This window comes from Buceros rhinoceros, unplaced genomic scaffold, assembly GCF_000710305.1.
Source record: "Buceros rhinoceros silvestris isolate BGI_N320 unplaced genomic scaffold, ASM71030v1 scaffold6825, whole genome shotgun sequence".
Classification (NCBI taxonomy): Eukaryota; Metazoa; Chordata; class Aves; order Bucerotiformes; family Bucerotidae; genus Buceros; species Buceros rhinoceros.
The window spans coordinates 77,896-87,571 of record NW_010413335.1 but is presented as its reverse complement, the minus strand read 5'-3'; the positions used below and the strand labels follow the sequence as shown (position 1 = coordinate 87,571).

The window sequence follows — 9,676 nt, the reverse complement described above, 5'->3', positions numbered from 1 at the left end:
GGCTGGCGAGGTGGCTGCTCCGCAGCTGCCCGCTCTGGTTGCAGTTCATTCTGCAAAGAGAATCCGGTTGCCGTTTCCAGCACTGAGGAAGGAATTTTTCATACCAAGAGCACGAACCAAGTCAAAGCACGTGCGCTGCCTAGCATGGGTAGTCACCAGAACTGATCGTTGCCTGTGGGGATAGCAGCACGTGGGCCAGCCAGAAAACCCCACAGTCTCTTAACCTGTTTCTGTTGGATTTCTTGATCTCAGAGGGACCATCTAGTCTTCAGGAGGAGAGAATAACTGCTGTGAATGGTGTTATTGTGTTTTCTGTTCTGTTGTTCTGGATGTTAATGGAACAGTTCATTGCCTTTTATGGATATTAGACCTACAGAAAAGTTCTGTGGAAGGTCTGCAGAAAGCTGTGGCTGAATAAAAAAAGACTGGAGAAAAATAAATAGCTCAAAGTTTAAACTGGTCAGGAAAAGGAAACAACAGTTTGAACTTGGGTCTTTTAAAATGCTTTCTGAGTGGAAACTGTAGAGGGACCCAATTCCTTCTGGTTTTCTGATCTATGGTTTGCACAGAGGACTTTTTATAAACTTCTGCTGAAGCATTTGGTTGCTGCAGTTGTGATGTTGGAATGGTTTGGATTCCCTGCTCCCCCCCAAAAGACTTACATGACCATGTTATAACAGTTAGCAGTTCTGCTGGGAAGCTCTTAATCCCGTGGTTACAGGAGTGGCTGTGGTGAGAGAGGGTTCCAACGGTGGATTTAACTAGAGAAATGCCGCAGCACTTCAGCGCTGGGTAAATGGGTGGCTGGAATGTGTTAGGCAGGTTCTAGGTTCTCTCGGATAAACCAGGCAAGTCACAGCACAACACTTCTGTAGCCTTGGAAACGTCGCTACCAACATGAATAATCCAAGTACCTCCGTGGTACAGATAAAGCTAACGAGGCCGGCAAGCGTGTCTGCCCAGTTCTGTGGGGACGACCAATGTCAAGTTCTTCTCTTGGTGATGAGCTCAGAGCCGATGCCAACTCTTCTTTCTCTATAACCAACACTTTTTAAAACTCATTTTAACTTTTTTAAACACTGATTTTAAACTGTGTTGTCAATAAAAGCCATGAGCTTTGCACCTATCAAAAATGACCCATGATAACGATCTTTTACCAGCTGTCAAGGAGGGGTGGGAACATAGTGAGATATGCCGTGATAACATTTTCTCTGTTCACGTGGTTTTTATGTCCACGGATGTAGATTCAAGTCTGTCAAGAGTCTTGTGTAATAATTTGATTTTACTTTAAGCATCCCTACAGTAGAAATTGCTGAGCAGCCAGGACTTCAAATTGGCCAGGTAGCTCCTTCCCCTTATTATTTCTTTTTCCTGTCAGTCTCAGTCAAAAGTATGTTAAAAATCAGAAGAATTTCCCAGGAAGCATCCAGTTCAATGAACTGTCCCAGCTGTCAGCTGAAGGGAAGATTTTTTTCTGGTCTGCTGGGTCAGCAGGGCAGAGTTCTCTTCTCCCTGTTTGTTTGTAGCCACGTGTGTCCGTGGGACAGAGCCGAGCTTGGGAGTCCATCTACAGGAGCGTTTGCCTGCAGAAAAAGCCAGAGCAGCAGGAACAGGCTTGCTTTCTTCCCTTGGCAGGAAGGTTGTTGTCGTTGTGTGATTGGTGACTCAAGGGGTCCTGGCTGCCCCGCTCCTGGCCAAGATGCTGGTTTGTATGCAGTGGGTGTGTGGTGCGAGGCACAGGCGGCGGAGCCAGCTGTGGTGTGCTGGAGTACCATTACTGCTGTTGTGAGGCGCTGGAGGCAGCTCTGGGATTGCTCCTGGGTTCTCGGGGGTTGTTAATGGTGCCTTTCAGCCTGTTGGCCCACCAGCGTCCCTAGGCAGACTTGGGGCCTTAGGCTGCCAGGGTCATCCTCTGCTGTGTCCAGCTCTGACCGTGTGCACCGTGAACCAGGCGAAGCTGCCGTCGGTTGTGTGCAGAGGCGTTTGATCCCCATCTGTCTGTTCCCGTGCAGCGATGCTTGTTGTGTTGGTCGTCTTACAAATCCGTGTACTGTCGGTAATTGCTGGGCTTGTATTTGATGCTCCTCTGCTCATACTTTACTGTTAAGGTGATGACTGCAGGCATGTTAGTGTAGCAGGAGTTCAGAAGTGAGGTGGATGTGGAACTCGGAGTGCTGTGGTGGCTGAATGCAGTGCTGCTCACTTTTTACTTGAATAATGTAATTGAAATTACATTCTAATTGAAAAGCCCTCTGTGTTTGTAGAGTATGACCAGATGCATCCCCTTTTCCATGCTGAGTTTTGAGGCTTACATTTTTACTTAACTTGCCCTAAACAGGAGGTTTTACTTTGACTCCCACAAGCGAAGTGTTTCAGAACCACAGGGGCAAGACATCAGAGGGTGCTGCAGGAGCTGTTTGTTCCTGCTGTCGCCGCTGGGCTGGTGTAACTTGCTCTCAGACCTCTGCAGCCGCAGATCCCTCTCCTGGTTTGCAGGTGCTCTCTCCAACGGTGGGTTTTCCACCTTCGGCTGTTAAGGTGTAATTTTGTAGGTGTAATTTTGTTTTGCATTAGAAAATAAAATGTTTTCTGTGTGTTTCAGTGTATTAAGAAGTAGGATCTTTTGGAGATTTTTCCCGTTTGGGGGTTGTTTGGTGGTAGACTGTACTGCTGGAGGTGAATTAATCCATATATAATATGACCTGGGTTCCTTTAAATTTCTGCGCTTGTCAAGCTAACGTGACCTGGACAAACCAGTGTCTGCTGACACTGTATGTTCTTTGGAGATGGTAATGTCTAAAAAAACCAAGTGTCTTTCATACTTTGCACCATGGGCCTTGATACCAGATAACTAATTCTATCAAAATGTTAATAAAAAAAATAAGTTAATAAAACAGAACAGATCTAAAAGCCTTTCTGTTTGAACAGCCTCCGTAGAAATGCCATGTTTAACGCTGCATCGGTTGGTTTCGAATAAAACCAATTCACTATTTTGAAGATCCTCCTTTTCTGCTTTAAGTTGATTCTATTGATATTGTCTTGGTTTGACGTTTTCTCATCCAGAGATGTTGGCGCAGCCTTGGGACTGCTGCTCCTGGGGCAGTCTGTGACGCAGGGAGCGAGAACAGCATCGCAGGCTATGGGCTGCTGTGCTTCCCAGTTGGCTTGTTCCAACAGCCGCCTGGGAATGCCCTTGCACTTGATGTGCTCTGGCGTGGTTACAGGGAGGCAGTTGACGGCGTCACCTTTCACTCGGGCTGTTTGCTGTTGTAGTAGTTCATCTTCCAAAGACGATTTGTCGGAATATACGTCTAGTGAAGAAACGTGGTAGAAGAGGGGGGGTGAGGCTGTATGCTGGACTTGTGTTCACCATGGTCTCTTAAGAAAACAGTCATCCCCTTCGTTTTTCACTGTTCAGGAGTAAAGCAACATTTTAAAGCATAATGTAAAATACAAAATACTGGTTTAGATATCCCCATATTTTTATTTAGTAAAGGTGCTAAAATCCAGGAGATTGATGGAGCTTTTGGAAACAGACACCTTTCCTAGCAGTGCCTTCTACGGATTGCTAGTGCGTGGTGGTCCCTTAACAGACAAAATGAAGAGATGTTGCTGTGCTTGACTGAGGGGGCAGTGGAGGAAGGGAGCCTCAGAAGTTGTCTGGTCACCTGGGGCTGTTCCTTCTTGACTTGGGCAAAGGTTACTAGTTTTGCTCTGGGCAGAGAAGCAAGCAGAAGTTTCAAGCACAAGAAACTCACTTCCTGAGAACCTGTGGTTTTTTTGCAGTCTTTGAAGTTGGGAAATCTGTATTAAGGAAATCTGATGGGAGGCATCTCTCTTGCTTTGCTGTCCAGGATATATGGGCATTCCCTCCTCCCTTTTCCCCACATGAGCTCTGACTCACCGCTGCTTTCCTCTGCCCAAGCCTCACCTCAGAGTTTGTTGGTGCCACTCACACTGTCGTTATCTCACCTGGTCAGCTAACACTGGCCGGGAGCCTTCTTGCTGGAGTCCCTCCCTGTGCCAGCACAGGGCTCTGTGAGCTCTGCCGTGAACTGGTCTGGTGGTTAACGTAGGCTCCTGGCTTTAGCTCTGTTAGCTTTTGTTCGGATCAGCTCCTCAGTGTGGTTTGCAGCGCACAGCCATGCTCTGCTCACGTCTGAGAAGGGCTGATACAGAAGTGAGAAGGGCAGCACTGCTTCCTTCAGCAGCTGTGGGGACTCGGGGTGGTTCAAAGTGCACATCGAGCTGTCCTCTGGGCTGTGCAGCAAGCTTGTTTGGGTGATGTTACAGCACGGATCATCTAGATCATTTAAGCACCTGCAGCCTGAGCACTGTTTCTTTTCAGAGCTACTACTTGGAGACTAACCTCTGAGTGCCAAACGCAAAAGCTAGTAACGCAGTCCAGCTCCCAGAGTGAGTGCAAATCTGGTTTTGAAGTGCAACAGATTCAGCTTCTCTGTCTCCAGAACACCCTGTGCATGTCTAGGTGTGAATTATTTCTAGAAGAACGTTCTCTTGAGGATTTGAGTTTATGTTGCTGTTAGTGGGCTCAGAAGATATGTCCCATGTCAGCCATTGTCATCTGATCTGGGCTGTTGGGAACTGGATGAAATGTGACAAGTGACTTTTGTTCTGGTTCCCCGTTTTGGAGTGTTGCTAAATGATAAAAACTCCTTGTTGTTTTTCATACTACACATCGTCGGTTTAGTAACAGCGTAGGAAAAAGGCACATAGTGACATATGGCTCGTGTAGTGCTGAAGCCGGATGGGCGAGCGTGGGGAAATGTGTAGGGCAGCTGGATGTTTGACTACGTGTCCTGTGTTCATCCTGGTAGAAGAGGTTGCCAGAGATACGACACTGAAGACGCTGTTTCCCTTTGAAATGTGCCCCAAGTTGTGGTTGGGCACCCTTTCCATGAGCAGTGAAACTTCGCAGTGGGGAGGAGGAGTAGAGGAGAGAAAAAAAAACCAATCCTATTGCCTTAGAATTAGTTTTGCATCAGCTTTGGCCAGGTGAGAAATACTTGCTGTGGTCGTGACTTGCTTTCTCGTTGGGCCGTCTGGCCAAATCTTCGATGTAATTTGTTTCCAGAGTGCTCCGGTCTTCTGTTAGCTGTTGTCATTTGCTACGTAGAGCTGCTGTGTGAAAGCCACGCCTGATGCGCTGACACAGGTAGTGGGAAGTCTGGCTGAGCTGAGGAATTCCCTATGATGTGATGAAATGCTTGGACCTGCCCCCACCAAATGAGTTATTGATTTCTTTAGATTCGAGGTGCAGATTGCCATGCTCCACAGTTGTTTGGGAGGGCAGGAGAAAGGTGCTGTCATTGTGAAATAAGGGTGTCAGCACCAACAGCGAGTTGAGAAGAAGTGATTAGGAGTATCTCCCTGCTCAGACACTTCTATACTTCACTGAAAGTTCAATGTCCTTATTGTAAGGAAATCTCTTACTATCGCAATAGTGGCAGTTTGCAGCCTGCTGAGCCATGTTTAAGTGTTCACGTCAATAGCAGAGCAAGTGATACCATGAATGGTTTTCTCCCCAGGTGCTGAAGAAGTCTTGCTGCTCGCTAGAAGGACCGATTTGAGGAGGATTTCCCTGGACACGCCGGATTTCACCGACATTATTCTGCAGATAGACAATATCAGACACGCAATTGCCATAGACTACGACCCGGTGGAGGGCTACATCTACTGGACTGATGACGATGTCCGGGCAATTCGTCGGGCTTACCTTGATGGCTCTGGAGCACAGACCCTGGTAACCACAGAAATAAACCATCCAGATGGTATTGCTGTGGACTGGGTGGCAAGGAACCTGTACTGGACCGATACTGGAACAGACCGCATCGAAGTGACCCGGTTGAATGGGACGTCAAGAAAGATCCTTATCTCGGAAAACCTGGACGAACCTCGAGCAATAGTGCTCAATCCTGTAATGGGGTGAGTTTTGTGTTTTTATTGGTAGGCCTGTGATAGGTCTTTGGATCCCGTTTATGGTCTCCTGAAACTGAAAATGTGCACGTTGTGAGATGACGTGTGTGTTCTTTGTCCAGTGTTCTGGACGTAAGTGGCTTTCCCTTGCTTCACCATCCCTTTAATACTTTAATACTGCGTGTGTAAAAGGTGACTTAGAGCTGTAGTGTGGATCCCGTTTATGGTCTCCTGAAACTGAAAATGTGCACGTTGTGAGATGACGTGTATGTTCTTTGTCCAGTGTTCTGGACGTAAGTGGCTTTCCCTTGCTTCACCATCCCTTTAATACTTTAATACTGCGTGTGTAAAAGGTGACTTAGAGCTGTAGTGTTCTTCAGTCAACCACCGTGTTGTGAACCTGCTTGAATTTTCTGTACTCTGTGTCTTCAGTGTTATCATAACTGTGAAAGAATTGGGCCACTGCACCCTCCCTTTCGGTCGTTTAATGCTCACGCTGTACGTTGTCACTGCTGATGACAGTTCGAGTTGGCTTGTTTGCTGCAGTCGGGGAAGCAGAGAGTCCGTGAGTGCTTTCAGAAGCAGGACAGATCTTGACGTTTTTGTCTCACCTGTTGCGTTCATTGACCGTTTCCCCTTTTTCTTTCCAGCTACATGTATTGGACAGACTGGGGTGAAAGCCCAAAGATAGAATGTGCGTATTTGGATGGCTCAGAGAGGCGAGTTCTGGTGAATACGTCCCTAGGTTGGCCTAACGGCTTGGCCCTGGACCTCGAGAAAAACAAGCTTTACTGGGGAGATGCAAAAACAGATAGAATCGAGGTGAGTAATGGAGCCGTCCTTGGGTGCATTCTTAGCAAACACGGGCTGTTCCCACATGGAGCTTTCTGTCACGGGTACGTTTATCCCTTTTTTTGAGGAGTCCGTTATTTCATTAGTACTGACATGATGATTAGTATAACAAGACGTATTTGAGAAGAAAGGAAACGTATCCAAGTGGTTCAGAAAACCTTTACAAGAAATGTTATGTTCGTTATGTCTTTGTTGCTTCAAGTGTAATTTAATTGCTTGAAATCTCAGGCTTTACCTGTGGCTTTTGCAACAAATTGGGACACTCAGGTACAAGCTCTTTAGGAGATGCTTTGACTTGTCTGTGATGCTGGGAAGTAGTTTCTAGAATTGCTGCATGTGGAAGACTTGACGCAAGGTTTGTGTGCCTGTGAGGGTCCTCGAGAGCCACGTTTCAGGACCCTAATGACTGTGTGGTGTCCAGATTCAAAGCCAAGAAGTAATTTTTAATGTGCTGCCCGCTTTGAGACCGATGTAGGCATTCTGCCTCTGAATTTGAGGGGGAGAGGCCCTCTTCCCAATACTGTATAAACATTTATGACAGTATTTATTATTTCTTAATGTTTGAAAGAACGTCTGATAGAACATAGTGTGATTCCACTTTCTTTGGGAAGAATTTTCTTAAAAATGAAAAAAAAAAAGTGAAATTCATCCTGTTGCTCAAACACTGGGTGGAGCTGGACAAACTGGCTCATTTGTGATGCTGTGCACGCAGGAGTCAGGTCGTGAAGAGTAAAGTCTCTGGAGATTCACTGTTTTGAATTTGAAAGATGGTCAAGGCAGGCATCGGCTCCGGGGGAAAGCTGAGATGTTTCAGGAGACGTTCTCCTCGGGGAGGTGCCTTTTTTCCCATTGTTTTTACATTAATATCCCATGATTGAATCTGGATCTAAAAGAATAACTGTGCTGCCTCGGAAGTGAATCAAGTCTTGGATATCACTGCAGAGAGCTGAGTCCCAGAGTAGTTTCGCTCAGAGCAGAAGGTGGTAAATAACCAAGAGTTAGAATGAATATTTGGGGCAAGGCTTTTTTGGGCTTCTTAGCACATGTTCCGAAGATTCCAGGGTGCCAGTGGATTATTAACAGCCGTTTATTATTATTATTATTAACAAAATTCGGCAAATTGCTGGAGCTTGTGATGTAGAAGAGCGCGTGGTTTTTGTGTCGTCTAGGAGTGCTGTTCAACAGCCATTGTAGACGTTTGTCGTGGATGTGTTCATGGAGCTGCTGAAGATCCGCGTGTCGTAACGGGCTCACTGGCACGAGCGTGTCTGTTCACTGTGAGCCGGCCGAGGGTATGGACAGGGAATACGGATACAGCCGTGTGTTGGGAAGAAGCCTCACACCGTTCCTGTTGTGTTCCCCACACCCTCAATGCTGCATTTATAAATAAAACCATTGTTTAAGAAGCGCAGCTGGTTACCGGCCACTTTTACTCATATTTCTAAGAAGGAAAAATTGGATTTTGAACCTAAATCTGAAGCTGTAGGTTATGATTAACCCGAGGGTTTGGGTGACAGCGTGAGATCAGGCAAATTTAAAAATTCCTCCTCTGCTGTCATGAGATCAGTTGACCTGTCAGCCAGGCAGGTGTTCGGTTTTTTGTGTTGTTTTAAGCGGCAGGTGACCGGCAGCCATGGGTCTCTTGACCTGGTGGTGGTCTGTTCTTAGTATGAAGTAGTTGTTTGTCTTCCACAAAGATGCTGGAAGAACAGTTTGAAAATTGAAGGTGTTAAATAATTAGCTCTGAGTATCTACATTTCTAAAAGGGAATTCTCCAGGGAATTTGAGTTAGCTTCAAAGATGAAGGGAGTAACGAGCTAATTGAAATAAATTCATAAAAACAATTATCAAGCCAGAATGGGAGAGTAAAGACCCCAAACCCTGTTCTTTGTCTTCACAGCAGTCATTAAAAGTTTTCTTCCCATGGGTCGTGTTTTGACTGTGCTCTTACAACCAATACCTAGGAAAAGCAACACAGGAATCTTTCTCGTGGCCCTGGCACGTGAACTCATTGGGTTTTCGTGCTGTTTGGGAAGAAGCTTGTGCGGCATTTTTGGATGACTAAGTGTGGAGGAATGACGGTGCTCTCCACAGGTTTTGCCCTCAGGAAGAGGGTAGACAAAGCTCACGGCTCCGGAAGCTAACTGCTGGCTTTGGCAAAGCTGAGGACGGGGCTGGGCGACCGTCGGGGATGTCCCGTCCCCGCTGACCGCTCAGACTGCGGGCCAGGGGACGTTCCAGATGGCCCTTGCTCGAGCTGGGGCCGCAGTGCTGCAGCGCGTTCCGTGGGTTGAAGCGCTCTGTTCGGTCGGTCTCACATCCTCGTGGGGCAGTGAAGCCAGCGGTGCTGTTTGGGTTGGTACCTCTGCTTGGTGGCTGCTCTCAGGCTGCAGGGAGTTACCTGACCTCCCCGGGAGGTCCGTTCATCTGCGAAGTTCAGGGACTGAGCTTTGTGCAGCCTGGAGATTTGATAAGCTGAGGACCTTTGGCCTGGTTCTGCTGGTCCTGGGGCTTGCAGTGGGCTGTGGACGCCTCTGTTGGGTTTCCCTGGCGGTTTGCTTTGGGGGGGGTTGCGGTTTATTTGGTGACTTGCTTTGGCATCGCTTTGGGACGCTCTCTTCTGCAATTAGAAGAGGAAGTGCGGGGCTGTTAGGGGTGCTGAGCGGAGTCCTGTACCGGGAGAGGACGTTCTTATTTGTGGGTCCGAAACTTCCCTGGGTGGAAGCAGCGTTTCCCCGCTGCTGGCGAACCGCCTCTGCTGCCCTCCCCACCCGCAGCCTCAGCCGCGGCGCAGAGGGCCCAGGCGCTCCACAAGCCGTTTGCGTCCTGAAGGAACCACTTGGCCAAGCTTGTCAAAATTGTGTGTGGCCGGAGCCGGCGGGGCTTT

General features: G+C 47.5%; 1 protein-coding gene across 1 annotated transcript in view; it reads left to right on the top strand.

Moving 5' to 3' along the window:
* The window catches only part of LRP5 (low density lipoprotein receptor-related protein 5), a 92,577-nt gene that overhangs the window by 16,203 nt on the left and 66,698 nt on the right, over positions 1 to 9,676 (top strand). The window contains exons 4-5 of the mRNA XM_010136682.1: positions 5,550 to 5,946; positions 6,588 to 6,759. Of these exons, the coding sequence (XP_010134984.1) occupies positions 5,550 to 5,946; positions 6,588 to 6,759 (569 nt within the window). The remainder of the gene's footprint in view (positions 1 to 5,549; positions 5,947 to 6,587; positions 6,760 to 9,676) is intronic.